The sequence below is a fragment of the Hoplias malabaricus genome, chromosome 12, assembly GCF_029633855.1.
Source record: "Hoplias malabaricus isolate fHopMal1 chromosome 12, fHopMal1.hap1, whole genome shotgun sequence".
In the NCBI taxonomy this organism is placed as follows: Eukaryota; Metazoa; Chordata; class Actinopteri; order Characiformes; family Erythrinidae; genus Hoplias; species Hoplias malabaricus.
The window spans coordinates 37,166,296-37,189,276 of record NC_089811.1 but is presented as its reverse complement, the minus strand read 5'-3'; the positions used below and the strand labels follow the sequence as shown (position 1 = coordinate 37,189,276).

The following is a 22,981-nucleotide window of genomic DNA, read 5'->3' as shown; positions in this document are numbered from 1 at the left end:
CTGAGGACGTTTCCTCATAAATTTAACCTTGTTTCGACTTTGTTTTCCCTCCTCCTCATCTCCAGATGTTGCGAAGTCTCGCCGTGCTGCTCTCGCTGGCCGTAGTATGCTGTCGTGCTGAGGTAAGTTCTTTTGAGAAAAGAATATCGTGCATGAGTTCGTTGTTTTAAAAGTAGACATAAGGGTAATGACCTACTTAAGCTTTTAAAGAAACCCTCTACGTTTGAAGTTGGCAGTAGTTGGACTCCTCCTTTGTCCTAAACTGTGATTAAACTGACCTCTCTCTGAAACAAAGACTCTCTGAGTCTTTAATCGTGATGTTTTTTCATTATTTTTTTTTTCATTATTCGTAATTTTACTGCACTGGGATTTCTCTATAAATAAATAAATGTGTAGAGTTCATCAATGTGGATCTATTTCCACTGTCTCTATGTTTTATTAACATAGCAGATAAATACTTTATATAATCTCTGGCCAACCATTCATTTCTAATTCCCTTCTAAGTTTATTGGACACACAGGACAAGTGCAGACATTTTGATCTCATGGATGTTGCGATCCTGACGATGGGCCGTGATAATAACCCCAGGCAGATAAAAATAAACACAACAGACTTGTAAACAAGCTGAGTGCTACAGTGATTGTGGTGATGTTGGTGATGATAATGAGAGTTGGAGTTTGGGAAGAAGTATAATCACAGCTGATAGATCTGAGCAGAGATGAGAACCTGAGAGAGTGGAGTGGTGCCCTGAGCCGCAGACCTACATGGGTGGGACCTAAATGTTACTGAGCAATGACAACATTATGTTGTCACACGGAAAACGTTACCAAGTTACGAAGGTCTACAAACATCAACAGAAAAAAGTACGTGAAAAATCACAAGGAATGAAACCATATGCTGCTTAGAGGGTCGGCCTCCGGGACTGAAGCAGAGTCCTGGGTTTAATCCCCACCTCGGATCACTGTCTGTGAGGAATTTGATGTTTTCTCCCTGCGCTCTGGTTTCTTTACGCAATCCAGAAACACATGTTGTTAGTTTGTTGTACTAGTTGTCCACAGTTTGAGTGACTGTGTGAGTGTTTGTGCCCTAGAAAGACTGGAACCTGTCCGGGATGTGTTCTTTCTTTCAGACCAAAGCTGATTTATTTGCACCCAGTGGTGGCCGAAAGAGAAACTGTGAGGTTCAGTGTATTTGCCGTAATGTGTCTATACTTCCGGCCACCAACGCCCACTATTCTACTACAGCACAAATGCTTCTTCGGCAAAATCACCTTATTGTTAGTTTTAGATGAGGGTTGTTTTGTTTGTTTTGAATTTATTGTGTGCTAAACTGTATTTATAGTTAAAGTAGATACAGTTATTCTATTAAATGTAAAGACATCTACAATTGATTTATTGAGCTTGTTGCCTTTTATGTGAAGATTTGTCAGACAGAGCTTTAACGACCCTGAGACACAACCAAACACAGTAAATTACCTTTACAACACGATTACTTACTGATAACGTGTAAGGAAAGTGAAACTAGCGCCAAAGCACAATTAAGAACACATGATTCATTCTAAAATCTAACTGTGCCCACATGCTGAGGTTATGTTGATGCTTTGAGGTTGTTTGGACCCTGTTCGGATCTTTTGGCATCGCACAGTTTATATTCTTCCTTTGAGATCAGCTTATTGTGTAATGGAAAAAAAACAACAATGAGCCTCTTTCTTTTTAAATCACATTTTCTTGGTTTACAAAGACTGTTGAACACTCAGATCCACTGCTTTATTGTTAGAGATGTTGCTTAGAGACTTTGGTTTCCACGACTACAGCACTAACATATTTTTATTTCCAATTGTAGCCGCCCCTGTCTCCATAGCTGCTGCAAGTCTGCCGCGATTGTGGGTCTTCTCCGGACCCTGTTCAGGACGACACAGTTAAGGGAAATGGCTGAATACATAATTTTTTCGTGCTGATGGAGAGAAGTGAGATTCAGAACTGAGTGATAGTTTGGTTAAGGCCATTTTTGGAAGCTCAGGACTCACTCCACAGGTTTTATGTATGAAACTGTGAAGGAAGTACGTTTGCCCCGACGCGACACCTGATAAAACATTCAAACTGAGACACAGACGTCTCTTAATGGCTGTTAATTCACCACTTAGCTCTCCTTTTCTTCCATACAGCCACACCTCAGCCTCCACTTTGGGCTTCCCAGAGTTCTTTGCTTATCCTGTTGGCAGTGCCTAGCCCTGTGGTAGCTCTGCAGCCTGTCAGATGTTGCGTCCCCCCAGGGGATGATGGGCTGCTTACACAGACATGCTCTTAAAGGGTGTCGGCTCAAATTAAACCCCACTACCTTTCCATCTGTGAGCTCTTCCACACACACACAAGTCCTGGCTGGAGAGAGAGATGTGTGGAGAACAGATGGAATGCCAGCAACAGGATAAAAAGATGAAAGACAAATTTTTCTGTGCTTGTTTACAACAATGTGTGTGTGTGTGTAAGTGATTTCATAAATGCAACAGACATCTGTGTAGAACAATGAAACCTTGTCAGCATGTTCAACAACATGAAAAAATTTCACAAGAAATTCCTAGCTTTAGATGCTTCTTAATGTATTCTAAATCATTTTTAAACATTTCTATTTTGCCATTTGACTCGAAATGTACACACAGTTTAAAACATACAGCTGTCAAATGTTTTAAAAAGGGTTTAAAATACCCCAAGAACTATATATAAATATTATCAGTATTACTTTTACGTGTGTGTTTTTTTGCATTCTTAAATGAAAAGGACACGTTTCAGCTCTGAGGTCACACACATACGAAGTCTGGACCCTGGGTGTTTTGTAAGGGTTTATTTCACGTAATGAAATTCAGTACACAGATTATAAGTTAGGTTATTATGCAGAAAGCCTTGCCTCTCAAGACCAACCCAATCAGCAGTTTCAGTTGACCCCTGTGGTTTGCCCATACACTTACAGGCCCTCTATATTTAGTTCTGTGCTACAGCACACAGAGAGGTTTTTACTTGTTGAGATACAATTGTAACTGGCTAATACATGGCATAGCTGTAACGTATATGTGGGTGATTATGAGGCCAGTTAGTGGATTTTTGTTGTAAAATGCAATCACAAAACGTATCTGTTTTTTTTTTCAGTTGAGACCGAAGATATAATTCCTAGCTTCATTAGCATTCTATAGCATTAAGTAGCCGAGCTGCTGTAGCTCAGCATTATGTCCATGTCCATATAATATTTACTTTAATCTACGAGCTCCATATTTTCCACATTTCTGCAAAACGTGTCTCACTTAAAGCTCGATTCTGGTCAGAGCCTTGCACATGTTGAGTGATTAAATTGGAAACCAGTCCAAAATCTGTCAAATAAGAGATGGCTATAGGTCTCCCAGAGCACAGAAAAATAGTTGTGTTTGCAGAAAAAAAAAACAGCTGACGGCTGAAATGACCAGGAATTCTCAAATGGCCCTGCGCTCCTTCTAACCCAGTTGGAAATATATCAAATTGGAATGAGTTGGATATTTCACACCAGTCACATGGGCACTAAGAGATGAAAGGCTGTCCAAGGCAAATAGTGAAAGGAGCACAGCGCAGGAGAGAATAGATCTGAGCTCTCGGCTGTTTTCTAAGAGGGTGGAATGACAAAGAGGGAAGATAATACTGTTATCTAAATCTGATCCTGATAGGACCTTACTGATAGAGGAATAGGGCCAGCCAGAGAGCAAAGGAGAGAAGGGAGAGAGAGATTGAAGGGGAAGAGCTGAGGCTCTATTAGTGTTGCTATTGAGAAGAGAGCCATTCCCAGATAGTGGAAGAAGCAGAGATATGAAGGAAAAAAACAAGATGAGGAGAGAGATAGGAGTGGGGGAGGGTGAGACAGGCTTGGTAGGGGGTATACCGAGAGGAGAGTGGTGGTATAGCTGTGGTGAGAGTTACTGAGATACAGGGAGGGTGAGAGAGCGAAAGAAAGAATGCACTGCATCTTTCCAGCGTCAGTGGAGCTGTGTTTCTGCAGAAGTTTAGTGCTAGTCTTTTGGAGATGAGTGATGTGCTCCCAGAATGCTCTTCTTCATTTAGACCCAATTAGCACGCACCCAGGAGCATAATACTAGCCTAAACAGAGCTGAATGTACAGAAGAAAACACTGAGTTTAAAGCTCAGCTGGGCAAAAGAAGATTTTAACACAGCTTTGTTTTTTAACCCAAATGAAGTCAATCAGTCAAGGCATTTCTGGAGTCTGAACTGCACTTCTGTAGTTCTGCGCTGTACGAGACTAAAGGAGCTAACAAGCAATGAAAGACTCTACCGCACCATTTAGCATTGTGCAATCTGCAAACATAACTGATCACACATTCACCTCAAACTTGGTGAACACTTGCCTGTGGGGTCTGCGGTGCAGTAGCTGTATTATACCCCGCTGTGTTTAAATGAATAGAAACATATCACTTCTTTGACGGACAAAACGTTGTATGAAAGTCAGCGCTAGTGACCAGCTAAACCAGCTCCACACCACTATAAACCAGCCAGGGCTGTATTTCTCAGCAGGGAAACTAAAACAGGAGTGACACGTGACAGCTATCATGTCTGATTTCTGTCAGTTTTATAGATTAGCGTCTTTTATACACTGACAGAAACCACAAAAGCAGATCTGAGTTTACCTTTCCATTAATTTGAGGCAAATATATAATGAATTTCCGGAGCAGTCATTAATTTTCACCAGTGATTCTTCTTCACGTTATGAAATAGATGTTATACTGACACCTTAGTGGCCTGGATGTGTCAGAGATTCTGTACTAAATCTAAATATGGAGGCATATGAAATATACACTGGTTTATTCAGGGACTACACAATACAACGCTATGTGAATATTTCCCTCTTGGGAGTTTATTGGAAGAATAATAAATACCCACTTTCAAAAAGCGTGTTGCTCTTTTTTGGTTGTTAAGATTACACTGTTTAAAGTGACGGTGTATATTTTGCTTCTCTGACACTTAACCGTAACCCCATTAGCCTAACGTCAGATAACGAGGGCTGATAGGTTACATTTAGAGTATGAGGTGAAACGGTGTAAACTGTGTGTACTGTGTGGAGCTGCATGAAGGATACTCTCCCAAGACTGGCCATGTTCTGTCAAATCTAAGAAAGCTAGAGAGAACAAGCTGCCTCCTCATTTATTGCTTCAAAGGTGTTAGTTTGGGTATTTATCGTACTTCACTAAATAATAGCTTTCGTTTGGCTGCTAATGAATCTCTCCTTGAGCCATTGTTGATGGGAAGATATGGAGTGGAGAGGAATGTGTTCCCTCAGGCTGTTTGAGCTCACAACAGCTGGGCAGGGCTCACTTTCTGGCTGCAGGCGATAGGGACCTGCTCTCTGTGGCAGCACATGGCCTAGTTTTACAAATAGCTCATCTATAGGGAGACTGAACACTTATAAGTGAGAGCTGAAGAATCTGAAGGAGTTAATCAGCCACTAGAATTGACTGTATGGTGGTGGCTTCGTTGCAACGCCTAAGAGTTTTTTATTTTTGTTTTAAGCCTATGATAAAAACCCAAGGCCAGTATCAAGTGTTTTTTTGAAGAGCAAACTGTAGGCAGTCCTTTAAAGTCAGAATAAATGGTGCTATGAAAATGTAATGTATTTCACATAGTTGTCTCAGACATGTTCTGAATAGTGAAGTGATTCTGTGTTTGTTTGTGTACAGGACATTAACGTTCATTCAAGGATGAGACAAAAAAGAAGGTCCTCTTAGTGCAAGGCCATGTAAAATAGGATTAGGATTTTTAAAATGTGTGAAATGAAGCCACGGTAAATGAATGATTGACTTAGTTTATGAATTATATTTGGAAATCTATCAATGAATGAGATGGGCAACTTATAAACGTTCTTTCCTGGCACCTCGTGTGAACTATGCTCTGTCCCAAAAGTAAAAGTAATTCTGCAACACCACAACATTTTGTGATGCATAGTGTCGAGGAAGATGTTTGAGATCCAGCCCCTAGTGGTTTGTTGTGGTGTTGCAGAGCGATGCAGACACAAAGGCACAAGTATAAAGGCTCGAACAGTGTAGGGCTCTTGTGGACCCTACGGTGCAGGCTCTATGTGGAGTCAAAGCAGAAGCATAAATCAACCTTAAGTTTGCAGGGAGTTTACATTCTACGTATTGCTCTATGATCACTTTTACAATACACCTTGTGTAAAACCCGCTTTAGAAACCTCAAAAGGATCGTTACTTTTGATTTATGTTTCACTAAGCGCTAATGTACAGTATATTTGACTGGAAGAGTTATTACAAAGTTATCTCTCGTCCCCTCACTGTACTGTAAATCAGGTGTGTGGCTCGTCTTGGCTCTGTTTTCTTACATCAGTCCTTTACCACCTGTCATCTTATTTTTCTCTGTCTATTCATCCCTCACTCTCTCTCAGAGCATCGCCTCTCTCTCTCTCTCTCTCTCTCTCTCTCTCTGTCTATGTATATATGCAGAGAGAGAGAGAGAGAGAGAGAGAGAGAGAGAGAGAGAGAGAGTGCACTTATCCTGTTATTGGCTTTGGGGTGTTGCTTTACAGGCTTGGTTTTTGTGTGTGGACTTCCCTGCTGGCTCGGGTTGAAAGAGCCTCGTAATGAGAGGGAAGGAAAGACCAGAGCGAGGGATGAGCAGAGTGAGGAAAATTACACCAGCAGAAAGAGATCTTGATACTTCTGCTCAGTTTGTTGCTCCTGAGAAGTGAGAGACAAAGGAACCAAAGGATGGACTTGGTTCTTTTTTGAAATCTTTCATTTTCATCGTTTTTTATGCCTAGTTTTGGCCGGGCGTTTACGATCATTTTAAGAGAGCATTAGTAACAGGATACAGATTTTAGGGTTTAATACAATTTTCCATCGTCCACTTCAGTTTTTGACGAGAGAATTAAGAACCACAACCCTCTATCCGTCAGTGGTTCACAAAACAGTTTAAGGGCTCTGCAGAATCTTAGAAATGTGAATAAAGCCAAAATGTGGTTCTTCTAGGGGTCGTCATGGAGACAAAAAGTGTCACTATGGTCTTGTACTGAACTATTTTAGTTTTAGTTTTTTTAGCAACTGCATGCACAAGAACACTTTTGTTCTTCTAAAATGATCTTCACAAATGCATAAATTATTCATTCATCTATTTTCCATAACTGCTTTATAATGTTCAGGGTCTGGAGCCAATCCCAGAATCAATAGGTACGAGGTGGGAACAGGAGAGCATCACACCCACATACATTCACACCGGTGGACATGTTCCAATAGACAATCCACTGGCACCCGGAGGAAATCCATGCAGACACAGGGAAAACACTAAATCCTTACAGATAGTGACCTAAAGTGGGGTTTGAACACTTGGTAGAATTTTTACCTTACAATTACAGCTTTAAAATAATTGTGATTATTTATGGGGGGAGCACAGGAGCAAAAATGGCTAATGTTCATTTTAAGGTGGAAATCCTAAAAAGGGTAAAAAGCTGATAAATAAGAATCCAGTATCAATGCAATCAGTTATTACTGAAATACCTGTATTTAGGACTTCTTTATGTTATATTTTCATGTCCTTACTCTTAAGCAGCTTTTACACTGAATGCAGCATTCATGGCACTCTCAGCTCAGGTTTGTGCAAGCTGCTCTTCACACCACTCACAAGTGTGTTATTTGTTAGGCATTAACTGCTGATCTCAGTGTATTTGTGAAGATCTGTTGCCTCCATTGTCCTGAGGAACGATGTATAAGTGACATCTGAAAACAAGTCATTCAGTGTAGTAGTATTTTCAGCAGGATCCTGCCTCCCTCCTGAGAGGACACACACAGATACATAGTTTAGATCGGTGTAGCACTGATAACCACTGTCTTAGAAGTGTAAACGAGAGAGCAAGGTGATAAAGAAAGGTATCTGTAATTTTATTTATGTTGAAATGAATGTAGCCATCCATTGTTGAATGTATTCTGTTTAAAGAAAATATAATAGAACCAGCAGTGTGATAAAGACTAGGTCAGGTTTATGGAAAGTTGTAACATTTATGAAGCATGAGTTCATGAACTTAATATCAGCGGAGACTCTCGATGAATGAATGTAATCACGTTAATCACAACGACGTCCTGTGATTAATCTCTAAATAAATGTTAGTATCTCTTTGTTTTTTAGGAGGGAGATAAAACTAATGTGTTATGAGTGTTCTGAATGACAAACTGATTACAGGAGACTGTCCTTTTTACTTTATTTTCAGGGTAGTTTTTATAATATTTCTCATCAAGCACAACAACACTCAGACACACACATCTTTCACAGCTAAGACAATAATACACCTCCAAATTCCACCTTCAGCAACTTCATAAGAGATAAATGTGTGGATTAAGCGAGGCACAAGGAAAAAAAAGTCGTTCAGGGGTTTTGTGTGTGTGTGTGTGTGTGTGTGTGTAAAAAAATGATAGTAACAGAGAGAGAGACACAGTAATACAAAGTTAGTGATGAGATTTGATTTGATTTCAGCTTAAAACAATGTAATATTCCTACTGATTTGAACAGTAGCAACGCTACAAAGCATTGCTAAATGAAACATCTAAGACTCTGTAAAATTAGTGAATTATGGGAGGAAATTTGTGAGTAAATGAACATGCTAAAATTGCCTAATTATTCACATACAATAATGTGTTAATATTGACAACTACTTATTCATTCATTCTTTCATTCATTCATTCATTCTTTCATTGTCTGTAACCCTTATCCAGTTCAGGGCGGCGGTGGGTCTGGAGCCTACCCAGAATCACTGGGTGCAAGGCAGGAATACACCCTGGAGGGGGCGCCAGTCCTTCACAGGGTGACACACACTCACACATTCACTCACACACTCACAACTACGGACACTTTTAAGTCTCCAATCCACCTACCAACGTGTGTTTTTGGAGCGTGGGAGGAAACCCACGCAGACACAGAGAGAACACACCACACTCCTCACAGACAATCACCCGGAGAAAACCTACACAGACACAGGGAGAACATACCCCACTCCTCACAGACAGTCACCCGGAGGAAACCCACACAGACACAGGGAGAACACACCACATTCCTCACAGACAGTCACCCGGAGGAAACCTACGCAGACACAGGGAGAACACACCACACTCCTCACAGACAGTCACCCGGAGGAAACCCACGCAGACACAGGGAGAACACACCACACTCCTTACAGACAGTCACCTGGAGGAAACCCACACAGAAACAGGGAGAACACACCACACTCCTCACAGACAGTCACCCAGAGGAAACCCACGCAGACACAGGTAGAACACACCACACTCCTCACAGACAGTCACCCGGAGGAAACCCACACAGAAACAGGGAGAACACACCACACTCCTCACAGACAGTCACCCGGAGGAAACCCACGCAGACACAGAGAGAACACACCACACTCCTCACAGACAGTCACCCGGAGGAAACCCACGCAGACACAGGGAGAACACACCACACTCCTCACAGACAGTCACCCGGAGCGGGACTCGAACTCACGACCTCCAGGAACAGGGACCCTACCTGTTGTGCCACTGTGCCACCCTCAACACTACTTAATACTAATAACACTCTCGCACTGTTTGTCTTGTGTGTGCCATGTCTGTCTCCTCGTCCATTTTTCCACCTCCCCTCACCCACTTGTCACCATTCACGCTTTTTTTCTGTGGCTGGTGCCGGGTGTAGGAGGTTGAAGCCGCTCGACTGTGGCACATTATCATTTGTTTCTCATTTGAGTTTCTTCTATCCACTTTGGGAGTAAGAACCTAAAGAGAAAAACGACATCAAAAGACGCGAAAAACTCGGAGGAGTCCTGAGCCATTATTCAAATTTCAGTTTATTTAGAGCTGTCAGTGATACACCCGTCTCACAGCTCCATGACTCATTAGCTGCATTATCATAATGTGCAGCTAAAGAGGTGTGGATTGTTACTAAGGGAATAAAAGTGCTGCTTGGGGCATTCTGTCTCTTAGAAAGCAGCAGTGGCCTCCTAACAGAGTGGAGCCTGACTGTGCTTTGGTGGCTAGTGTAAAGAAGAAAGCCATTGTGGAGACTGTGGGTCTGAAAATTGAGCGCACTTCCTTCTACAAACAGACGTCAGACATTAGCAAGACATTCCCGAGCACCACCCCCACCGAGACTTAGCAGGACTGTGTAGACCCCCGTGCACCATCAGGACTGGAACAGAGCCCAGAAAGAGGTGGTGTGTATGTGTGTGTGTGTGTGTGAGAGAGAGAGAGAGAGAGAGAGAGAGTTTGGATAGATGTTTGGCAGCAAAAAAAATGTAGATAATTTTCTCCGTTATCCCAAATGTAGTCATTTAGTTGAGACATGTTTGGCTCATAGACGGAGATGATAGCTGCTGTATTTTTGTTGTACTGCATACTTTGTCCAGTTTGATAGATAACTGCTGTTTTTTTTTAAAGAAAATAATAAGCATGTGTATGAATAAGTCCACAAGTAAAGAAATGAAAGCTATATTTCACCATATTTGAGGCTTGTGTAAAACCCCTCATCTCCCCCCAACAAATAAAACAGAAAATTGTAAGGAAATAAAACAGGAAAATGCTCCGTCTGTTTCTGGGGCTTTGGTGAAGGTGAATCAATCAGTGTTTACTTTCACCGTTTCCCACATGTCTCTCCTCTCTCTGTTCCCTCTCTCCTCAGAAGGACAGGCCTAGGACCTCGTGTGCTAGTCTAGTGTAGTCTGCTGCTGTGTCGCACAATTCTGGGGAAGAACAAGGGTTTTCCTTCAGGAGTGTGAGAAGATTTTGGTGTGAAATCGCTTGTGTCCACTCTGTCCCTCTCTGTTTAAACCCCCCACTTCCTCTCAGTGCTACGACATGGGGCAGATATTGATCTGAATTATCCATTGTTAGTTTCAGAATATTCTTCCGAAGCCGTTGCAGTGAGCAGTGTCTCTGTTTACAGAGAGCGGTGATTAAAGTAATAAACAGATTTGATTCTTTGAACGTCTGGAATTGAAACACTTAAGAGTTGACTGCGTCTCGGTGTGTGATTGTCGTAAGGAGTTGTAGAAAAGCTGTAGAAAAGGGAGCTGTGTGCACAGGCATTTGTTTAAAGACTTAGGACCCACAAGCTTTGTATTTATACAAATACATAAACAGTTTCTTCTGGCTCTTTGTGTGATAGGTGCTCCACCTCTGATCGAAATCCTCCCATCGCTGACAAGCAACATTAATACATGCAGTTTTCACAAAGCTAATGAGCATTTATATACTTCCTCTTTGCTACTTAGCACTATTAGCCTGCTTTGTATCTACAGCAGTAAAGAAACAACATGGCTAATAAATTACATTGGGGTGAAGGGGAAATGGTGTAAATGTGATTCTTGTGCTAGGCTATTCCTATAAGAACTGAAGACAGAGATGGGGTGGGTGGGTAAGACAGCAGAAGAAGGAGGGCTGCTGGCTGTAAGCCCAGAAAAAATCCGCAAATGAGACGAAGAAGGGAAAGGGTAGAGAAAAAGTGAGATAGATAAACTAAGAACGAGATGGATAGACCCAATAAAACGAGAGAATGGGAGAGTATGAAGACATAGCAGAGCACTTAGAAAGTGTGAGGGGGAGGACAGATGGAGAAAGGGTGTAATTAAAGAGGGTAGAAGGGAGGCTGTATAGAGAGAAAGAGGCTATGTCCTTAGCGCCCTGTTCTCTGGCTGTTTGCCCTGAGCTGGCTCTCCCAGCGTCTCACACCCAGACCCAGTCACTGCACTGCTGCTCGGCCGGCAAAACCGACAGTTGGATAGAGGACCTTCCCTTTCACTGAGATGCTGAAGACTGTATGTGCAGCTGATTTATTTTCTTCAGCAGGAAGGATGATTATGCTGGCAGCAGCTACTGTGTCCTTGTGGAACCTGATGGTGTGCTTTGCCGTTTACGGATGTCCTGATTTCGCCTGATAGATCAATTTCAGAGCTGATTCACACATGTTTTAATGGATTAATATCTGCTCCGTTAAGCCCAGTCTAACACAAGCCTTCGATTAGGAGGATTCTTTAGGTGTTTTGTATCATACAATTCAGAAAACACACCATAAAATAGAGTTAAAAACAAAATCATATGTGGCTTTGCTTCAGTTGGTGTGTGTTTACGGTGAACAAAGCTCAATCACCTGTCTGACATTTTTAAAGTGTCTCCTATGAAAGCTCATGCAGTTTTTCAGCAGCCATTTTGAGGAAAATTTGACATGAAATGCTTTAAAGTCGCCCTGAAGTTGTGCTGGACCTGGTTACACCCAGCAGTGAGCTAACATTGTATTATATATATATCAGTCATATTTTAATTGGCTTTTTTCTCATGTTCAAACTTCGTCAATATCATAAATGTGTTGTTGAAGTGAACATCAGCCTTAGGTTTAAAACAACTAATAACTTTAAGATACAGCAGTAACAGTAAGAGCTTGTTTGAAGTTGAGAGAAAAGGTGACTTGAGTAAATGTAAAGTAACTTTGATGTTCGTGAACCAGAAAAATCAGTTCCCAGTGGGAACCAAAGATCAGTATGTTCTTCATTGCGAATCGTGGCTGAATAATAGGAAATAAGACAGGAACACACTCCGTTTGTGTGTGTTTCTGTGGCTGTGTTTGCCCAGAGCCTCGGCTCAGCGTTGGTTAGTTCACAAGCTCAGCAGGACGCCTCTGAACACTGCAACATTTACACAGTGTTATATCTCACAGAGAGAGGAGCACTGCTGAGTTTGACTCATTTCATGTGAGTGTGGGTCTTTGACTGAAATAGTGTAAAGGGAAGTGGTGGGGGGACATTTTGTGGCGTCAGTGTGTTTATAAAACTCCTAACAACAGCCTCCTTAAACTTCACCTGCTTTCACCTGTTTCACTGAATAAATAAGTAACTGTTAATTCTTAAAATCTACACAATGTTCTTGGTCTTTGTTCTTTGGTGGTGGATCGTCTACTGTTTATTTTTAAATAAAATGAAGGAGAAAAACACTGATGACGGTGTTATATTTTATGAATGAAACGCTGTGCTCCTTTTTTCATTTCTGTATTTATTACCTGCTCCATATTTTCTGTACAACACACTCACAGAATAAACACCACATGGAAACACAGAAATTGATATGAAGCACCACAGCTTCTCCACACCTTCCGATGACAAGGGGGTGTATTTTGGGCTTGTCTTGATTTTGAAACACCTCTGTGACGACGGCTATAAGGCTAATGACGGCTAAACTAGGCTTGCCTTGTTTCTCTTTGCTCTTGTTTTATCCTCATTGTGTATGTTGTCTGGTAATACAAGGGGTAGGTTAGAATAATAAATCAGGATTGGGATATTCTTGATTCCAGCCAAACTACAGCAAGCAACTGCCAAATCTGCAGATACCCGCTAAACCTGGAATTCTTACATTTGACATGGTTAGATAGAGTAAGGATTAATCTCTTATCTCACTGACCTCAGTCCTGAGCAAAACCCAAATAAGGCTCTGGTGTGTAACGGCTCATCGCCCACACTCCCTCTCGCTCTCGCTTGCTCTTTCTGTCTCACTCTCTCTCACATATACACACAGTCTCACTTCCTCTCTCAGTCTCACTTTCTCTTTCACATTCTCACACACTCTCACTTTCTCCTATCAGTCTCTCTCTCTCTCTCTCTCTCTCTCTCTCTCTCTCTCTCTCTCTCCTCTTGCTCTGGTGTGGTGCTGAGCTCTTCCCAGAGGAATTCAGTTGGGGTGACATCATTCTGTAACGGCATTCCATTCAAATGAAGAACAGGAGAGCACAAAAGAGAATCAGCTCCTCTAATGTTCTCCCTGTTTCACAGCCCTCTTCAATGCCTTTTTGTGTCCGAGAAACAGGAGAGAGAAGGACAATCAGGACACGAGTGTAAAAGGGAGACCACCACAGAGAAAGAGAGACCAAGAGCAGCTCACATCTGACATCTAACTTACCTCTGTCCTATTTAATCTGCTCCTTCTCTTTTTCCCTTTCCCTCCTTTCCTTAACATCTGTACTTTCTCTGTCCTTCACGTTTCAATCCATCCCTCTCTCTCTCTTTCCCTTCTCTCCCTTTTTCTCACTGTCTTTCCCTTCCTTCACTTTATCACTTCATACTTCCACCCTATTTATTACTCTCTTCCCTCCTCCTTTATGTCCTTCTTTTCTTTCCGTTCTCTTGTTCTCTTCCTTTCCTTTCTCTCCCACTTTTATTCCTTTGTCTCAGTCACTGTCTGTCCTACTGTCTCTGTGGCTGTGTCCTCACAGAGGACACAAAGTCATTCAGTCCTTACACAGCTAACAGGGTGAAACCGACATTTGCATACGCACACAATTACCAAATCACTGAAAGCTGCTGTAAATATGTTCCTAGGGTTTATTAATTCATTAGTCTCCTGAAGAAACAGTGCACAGTAGACAGTTTAAGGCGTACTGCTTCAGCGAGATTTGCTCAAAAATGCCCTCATAAAGATTCCTGAACAAACTCACTGTAAAGGAGATTAGCTTCTAAAGCCAGTTACCACCAACTTCAGACCCTGTTTAAAACAATAGAATCGATGACAGCTATCAGAGATCACTGATAAAACACAGTGAAGAGTCGCCAGTTCATAAAAATTGAAGCTCGATTGAATTCCCCTAAAAGCATTCACCACAGAACGTTGTTGCATGAATTAGTTATGAAGATCCAGCCCGAGGCCTGGGGCATTGTTTTATGGTCGCTTTGAAATAAGAGTTCGGCCTGTTATATCATTTTTAAATCCGTGATGAAGGTAAACACACGAGGCGCTGGAAGCCAAAACTCTCCCTGTCACGTACTGTGTTTAAATTACACATATTTTCATCATGTTCTTACACATATGACACATTACATTAAAAAAAACTCTAAATAAATGCTGTCTTTTGGAAAGCACTCTCTGTTCCATTTGGAAAGTGAAACGTGTTTCCTTTATAAAGGATCTCTGTGGATCTCAGTGATTGGTCTAAACAGATACTTTGGCAAATGATAAAATCGTATTGTATTTAAAGAGATTTAATACCAATGCTGTGTAACACCTGTAGGGCTGGGTGTGTCGTTTAGAGCTTTGCTCACACTGAAGGACAAATCCGATTTGTTTCCTAAACCACGTTTAGACCACTTTACAAGTTAAAACTGATCAGCTTTGATCTGTACCATATTCATAACACCAGTGTGAGTCTGGGAAGTCGGGAAAAAAACAAAACAGTAACACACACGGTCTGATCTGTCACCAAAACAGAAATCAGATTTGAATCATATTTAAAGCCTCTTCCAAATGTGGTGTGAATCCAGAAATAGGATTTTGAGTCGTCTGAACAAGGCTTAAGACACTTATTTGTAGCTGAACCTGTAAAGAGTTACGGCAGTTTTTGGGCGCTGGAGATATTCAGGGGTTTGTTTATTAGTCATAGTTCCTCTGACCCAGATAACTGAGTGTTTTGGCATGAGACAAACTCGAAAGAGAACGGTCCGTGAGAGAGTGTAGAAGAGAGGAATTCACCCACTCTCCACCCCCCATCCTTCACTTAACTCCTTTTTTCTGTCTCAGTCTGTCAGTCTTTGTCCCCCTTCACCCTGCTCTCGCTCCCTTTCTGTCTCTCTTTTCATATCACTCTCCTTATCTCACTCTCTCCTTCCTCCCTTCTCTCTCTCTCTCTCTCACTCGGTTGTTGGGCCATTTGTTGCAGAGCCTTTCAAGGTTTAGGTGCTGGAGACAGTGGATGCTTGGGGGAGAAGGGCATGAACAGAGAAAAAAAGAAATTAATGAAAAACATTCGGAGACTAAAAACAACAACATGGTGTCACAGCTCAGCAATGTTTATGGAACTGGTTGAGAATAACATATTTTAAGACATCACATACACACACACACACTCATACACACACACACACACACACACACACACACACACACACAGTGAATGGCCTCCAGCCCTTCAGCACGTGCAAGCGGCTCCAATTTCACTCAGGCATCTTGATGAGTGGGAACAAAATGGCAGCTGTGCTTTACTCAGTGGTTTGTGTTGATTGTGCAGAGACCTGAACATGTTCTGACTTTTAATTAAAACACGATTTCATTCTGAAATCTTTGAAAGAGTTAACCCTTTATCTTCCTTTAAGTTTACTCTAATCTGTTTTAAAGGAAATGCTAATGTTGAAAAGTGGACATCAGTCTCTGATTAGGATTACACACTCGATATAGCCCTGGACAAAACACAATTTATACCACTGTGTCATGATACTGACACACAGGATTTTAGCAGCCATTATAGATGTAACAGATTTAAAAATTTAAACACTAGGTAAAATTAAGTGTTTTTTGCTCATGAGCTCCTCCTACATTTGCAGAATATTATTCATTTTTACAGCAATCTACTGAAATCAAGGGAGAGTGGAAGGGAGTGGGGTTTTATTTTCTTCCTTATTCTAGAAGTTACATAGTGCCGTTTCTGCAGTGCTGAGTCTGGAGTACTAAAGACAGAGGCTCGGTTCTCCCTATTACAGTTCAGTGGATAAGAATTTGAAGCTGTAATATAAAGGTAAAAATATGATATAGTAATATTATATTATCTTATGTTTAGCGCTCTATAACATTCTCCACAAGGGGCCACCATTAGCAGCCAGATACTCAAATGCAGGTACAACATTAAACTAATGAGGACATTTGGGCAATAAAGGGTCCACAGCACAACCAGTGTTACGCATAGCTCTCCCATGCAGTGGGTGTGATTACATGTTTCAGCCAGAAAAGTCTTTAAATCCCCAAAAACACACAGTGCAGCATTAATTAAATTATGGCTCTTTACCATCATCCAGTGATTTAATTTTTATTTTGAAAATAATGGTGATATATGCACACGTCCTCATACATCACATTCATGAGGCATTAGTGATACTGTAGTGGGGTGTTAGTGATACTGTAGTGAGGTGTCAGTAATACTGTAGTGAGGTGTTAGTGATACTGTAGTGAGGTGTTAATGATACTGTAGTGAGGTGTTAGTGATACTGTAGTGAGGTGTTAGTGATACTATAATGGGGTGTCAGTAATACTGTAGTGGGGTGTTAGTGATACTGTAGTGGGGTGTTAGTGATACTGTAGTGAGATGTCAGTAATACTGTAGTGAGGTTTTAGTGATACTGTAGTGAGGTGTTAGCGATACTATAATGGGGTGTCAGTAATACTGTAGTGGGGTGTTAGTGATACTGTAGTGAGGTGTTAGTGATACTGTAGTGAGGTGTTAATGATACTGTAGTGAGGTGTTAGTGATACTGTAGTGAGGTGTTAGTGATACTATAATGGGGTGTCAGTAATACTGTAGTGGGGTGTTAGTGATACTGTAGTGGGGTGTTAGTGATACTGTAGTGAGATGTCAGTAATACTGTAGTGAGGTTTTAGTGATACTGTAGTGAGGTGTTAGTGATACTGTAGTGAGGTGTTAGCGATACTATAATGGGGTGTCAGTAAGACTGTAATGAGGTGTTAGTGATACTGTAGTGAGGCATTAGTGATACTGTAGTGGGGTGTTAGTGATACTGTAGTGGGGTGTCAGTAATACTGTAATGAGGTGTTAGTGATACTGTAGTGAGGTGTTATTGATACTGTAGTGGGGTGTTAGTGATACTGTAGTGGGGTGTCAGTAATACTGTAGTGAGATGTTAGTGATACTGTAATGAGGTGTTAGTGATACTGTAGTGAGATGTTAGTGATACTGTAAAGAGGAGCGAAGGCTGATCCAGTTTGGGCGGTGAGTGCAGTGCTGTGGAGTTTGTTACTGTGATGCAGCAACAAGCTGCTTATTGAGGAACTGTAATTTGGTGGAAGGATTTACTAATTTCATAAACATTTTTACACCACTTTCACAGCTCAGTTTATATATTTCACAATTTATTACCAAGCTGTTGTATAAAAGCAGTAGAACACTGGAGGTCGTGTGTTATGATGAAATAACAGCACGGCTGAGATGGAGTACAGTACTCGCCTTCGGCTCGTGCTTGTGCCGCATCACAGCCGTGCTGTTATTTCATGATAACATACTCCCGCTCGTGTTCTACTGCTTAAATAAAATCCAAGCTATTACGTGACTCGTGTCCAGAGTAAGGCTATGAAGAGGTTCTGAGGTACACAAGATACACGCCATCTGCCTCTCTCTACGTACAATTGTTGGATTTGTGGGTCGGTTTACGACTTGTGGGAAACTGACCACTCTAGACCCTCGAGGGGTCACTATAGACTTACACCATCACGTCAGAAACCCTTCATTCTTTATTCTGTCAGCATCTGAGAAACCCTTTACTACTTTAATACCGCTGAAATTACGGCAGCGCTTTCAGAGAGTAGTGAAGATGATGACTGTGCATCGGTGCCTGAGGGGTTTGAGTCATTTGTGAGTTTATATCTAGTTGTGTGTAAAGGTGAATTTAAGAACACATGCAAAACTGGAGAGAATGGGGGAAGTGTGTTTATCTGTGTGTCATCACAAGCTGGTAAACATGGGCATCTTGGTGAATGTGGCTTTTGCTTGTTCAGCAGTTCTCTCTAACAAGGTCATCTCCTGGGTTAGCACACTCAGTCTCATGCGGTGGTCATTACAGGTCTCACACACAGACACTCTCATGGCCTGAGACCCGGTGTTTGTCCCTTCTCTAGAGTGTCTCTATTCAGCAGCGTCCATTTCCACACAATAGGCTTCTGTTTTGTGACTCAGTATCTGCTAATGTCTGCAGGGTGGGCTGCTTTTCTGAGAGCTCTGTGTGGTTCATTTTTATTTTATTGCTGGGTCATTTTTTTTGTGTTTGTCTTCTTTTTGGTGATATTATTAAAATGCTTTCTCTCCTCCGCATGGTGATGTTCCTCTGCGCTCTTATCTGTTTTTTGTAGTGAGTCAATTACATCTCCATCTGCCGGCTTCAGTTCAGACGCTGTGTTTTTTTATCAGAAGCCTCTATCATGTTGAGTTTGTGAAACATGAAATACAACCTGACCCTCCACCTCAGCACTGATAGCAGTAATGCTGCATTGTAAAAATATCCTCCTTCTCCATTTTCTCTCTCCCTTTCTCTGTCTCCATTGCCTTAACTGTTTCTCTTCATTCACTTAATTTCCCTCTCTCTCGTTCTCTCTCTCTACCCCAATGTGCTCTCTCTTCCTCCTCCACCTACCAGTTTTTCTCTTCCCTCTCTTCTCTCTCCCCTTCTATTTTTTGCCTTTTTTGCCTCTCTCTCTCTGTCTCTCTCTCTCTCTCTCTCTCTCTCTCTCTCTCTCTCTCTCTCTCTCTCTCTCTCTCTCTCTATCTCTCTGTCAGTAGCTCAGTGGTGCCAGTGTGGCATCGTCATGGTAATAGCACAGATTCTGTTTGACAGGCCTATTTGCTCAGCTAATGGAACTGAGCAGGTTAGAAACTAGATGGATAGAGAATTTGGAATGCTCTCTCTCTCTCTCTCTCTCTGTCAATGTCTATATCTCTCTCTCACCCTTCTTTCCCACATAGTTGTTTGTTTTCTCATGCCTGTGGTCCGTTGCCTGTTTATAAATTGTTGTGTGCTTGACAATGCTCATGGAAGAGGTGTGTGAGTGATATGTTTTATTTTTTAGACAGTGTGCATGTGATATCTGGTCACAACAGAACACTTCAGCTCTGCCCAAATCAATTCAATGGACATTCAATGGGCCTCTGTCTGCGTAGGCTGGCTTTCCTTCTGAACAGAGTCCCCAACATTTAGCGTCGAGTCCTTTAGTCGTAGGTGTATATTGATCTAGATTTGTATCTTGACACTTATTCTTGTGAAATGTAACTTCTGATTGTTCCGTTCTTCTGAGATTTAGTTTCCAGCCTCTGGTTTGGTTTGATCAGGTTTACTGAGAAATCTTGTCGATTAAACAGCAGAAATGAATGAAAACCTAGTCTTTTGCCTCTGTGTAGAGGAGATAAACAAACACTGATTACTGGTTTCATTGCACAGGCCTGGAGTTCCATAACTCTGCAGTTGATGAAGCTCGAGGGGTCACAGACCTTTTCTTCCACATTCATTAACAGAGCCCTTAAGGCAGGCTAAGGGTTAGCACTCCGTTTCCAATCTCCAATAACCAGCAGGGCTAATTGGCTAGCTCATTAGCTGCCAAAAGCGCTCAGAGCACATGCCAAGTGAAGTGAGTCTGTCCAGGAGTTTGCCTGCTGAAATCGATGGGCTGTATGCAGATAGAACCTGAGGAGGAGTGGTGGGAAAGAGCTAATGGTGTTTATAAAGGGACACTTCAGCTACAACAACCAATTTAGAGCCTGTGATTCATGTGGTCTCAGAGTGACACACACACAACGCTTCTGTGCACACTTAGCATTAACAGCTAGTCACTGTGACTGTCCTGATCGATATAGGACACAGGCATTTATACTTGTCCTTTACCAATGCAGCTTCTCCTCCAGATATTGATTGGATCTCATTTTTCTTGATTTACTTTAAATCAGTAAAACAGGTTGTTTGTTTTAAGGGAGTTGAGAGGAAATGGGTTGGTTTCCTACCCTCCTTCAAAAGATTCATAGTGCCGTTTCTGCAGTGCTGAGCACAGAAAAGCAATGACAGAGGCTCTATTTCCCCCTACTACAGGTCAGAGAAGCACCACAATGATTTTGCAGCTGTGATATTAGAAATAAAAATACTACTTAGTGTTCCTTTAATTGCAAACCAGCTACTGGTCTGTATTTAGGATAAAGACTCTTTCTTACCCGTTGTCACATTGGAATACCAAGTGAGACAGAGGCAAACACTGGGTGGCGCAGCAGGTAGTGTCGAAGTCACACAGCTCCAGGGACCTGGAGGTTGTGGGTTCGATTCCCGCTCCGGGTGACTGTCTGTGTGGTGTGTTCTCTCTGTGTTTGTGTGGGTTTCCTCCGGGTGACTGTCTGTGAGGAGTGTGGTGTGTTCTCCCTGTGTCTGCGTGGGTTTCCTCCGGGTGACTGTCTGTGAGGAGTGTGGTGTGTTCTCTCTGTGTCTGCGTGGGTTTCCTCCAGGTGCTTCGGTTTCCTCCCACGCTCCAAAAACACACGTGCACCAGGGGGCAGTGTGATGAGACGTTTTCTGAGTTTTACGTTGTTGTTGTTTTGGGACAGTTTCTGCAAAAAACAGAGAAACCTATGGGAGGAAAAAAGACACCTCAGTGCCATGTTTTCACTCTCCCTCGTGTCCTTTATAACGCATCCTCGACAAAGCACTCTTCCGACCTTGGAAACGTGTCCTCGGCACTGAGCTCCTTTTTGAATGATCTTGTTTCATAGTAAAATGCACAGTCATTCTCAAATATGAACGTTCTTATCATATAACACACACTGCAGTGTATTCCATGTGTGTGTGAATGCTGCTGCTACTTGAACCCAGGACCTCAGCACACACAAGATCCATATCTTACTGTGGTACGTAGTGCCACTCACTTTTGATGGAACACCTTTAACTCTTTAAATCAGATTGTGGCACATCGCTGACCAGCTGGTCATTTATAAACATGTTGTCTTTATGTTTATGTTTTGGGAAACTGTTTTAGCTTTGCATTCTTATGAGAGATATTCCCATTCATGGAGCCATGTATAACATTATTTGTAACACACACACTCACACTCTGACAGATGGCTTACTCAAGAACCTCACTAGCCTTGCTCATTCCCACCAGAATAATATTATTATCACTGGCATTTTCATCCCCTGGTGTTAAACATTTCCTGTTACATGTACACACACACACACACATTCACCCTCATGGATATAAATCTCCCACCCAGAACCGCTGATGTCAGCGTGCTGTGGCTTTTGCAGGCGGTGTGACATTTGCTCTGCAGTTATAGATATGTAGATTACCTCATGTTACGATGGTGGTGGCTGGTGGGTGGTGGTTGGGGGGCAGTCAGTGATAGTTCAGGAGGGAATATATTAGCAGGCTTAAAAAAATTCCAGATTAACCACATACATGCACACACACACACACACACACACATACACACACACACACACACACAAACACACACACACACACACACTTTTATAGCTGTACAGTTTGTGTTGGTCAGACTCTGGTGCTCATCAGTGGTCCCTCATTTTGGTTGGTGCACTATTCTCACTCCAGCTGTGCCCCTGAGGGGTTTGTAAACTCTAGGAGCACTGGTGTGTCTGATCCACTCCTGCTTACACAGCACACTGCAGTGTTACTGCAGGGCTGAGACTGACCTGTACCCAGATTACGCCTGCTCTGCTCTGCCTTGGTCCTGTCCAATGAAGAACTGGGTGATGGGCTCAAAAATATGAGAGCAACAAAAAACGGAAGTGTGTAAAAGTACAGAATGCAGTGGAGCTGGTAAGATGGACAATGAGTGTTTTTAAAATGATGGCTGATTGGTGTGTGAGTGTGTGTGTGTGTGTGTGTGTGTCCTGTAGGGTCTCACCATCTGCTCTTTAACAGTCTGCATGTGGGTTTCTAATCAAACTAAGCATGTAGTTTAAGTTTTTAAATAAAAAGTCTCTCTTGTTCTTATCAGCTCAAAGGGCCCAGGGCTGTTCTGGGCTCAGCTCCGAAAATAATGAAGCCTTTAACCAAACAAGCTTTTGGGGGAAAAGTGAAACATCCGGCAGCTGTGAGAAAAGGAAACGAGACAAGGCCTAAAGTTTCCCTTCATTACTTTGGCGACTTTGTGTACTTTTTGTTATGAGTGTGTTGGCTGTGTGTGTGTGTGTGTGTGTGTCTTTGTGTGTGTGCCTGTGTGTGTGTGTGTGTGTGCGTGCGTGTGTGTGTATTTGTGTGTGTGTGAGAGCGTGTGTGTATGTTTGTGTGTGTGTGTGTGAATTTGTGTGTGTGAGTGTGCGTGTGTGTGTGTGAGAGCGAGTGTGTGTGTGTGTGTGTGTGAGTGTGCGTGTGTGTGTGTGAGAGCGAGTGTGTGTGTGTGAATTTGTGTGTGTGCGCGCGCGTGTGTGTGTGTGTGTGTGT

At 42.2% G+C, this 22,981-nt stretch overlaps 1 protein-coding gene across 1 annotated transcript in view; it reads left to right on the top strand.

Annotated features, from left to right (window-relative positions):
- fstl1b (follistatin-like 1b) overlaps positions 1–22,981 on the top strand; it is a 68,545-nt gene that overhangs the window by 133 nt on the left and 45,431 nt on the right. Inside the window, exon 2 of the mRNA XM_066641046.1 lies at positions 66–122. Coding sequence (XP_066497143.1) covers positions 66–122 — 57 coding nt within the window. The remainder of the gene's footprint in view (positions 1–65; positions 123–22,981) is intronic.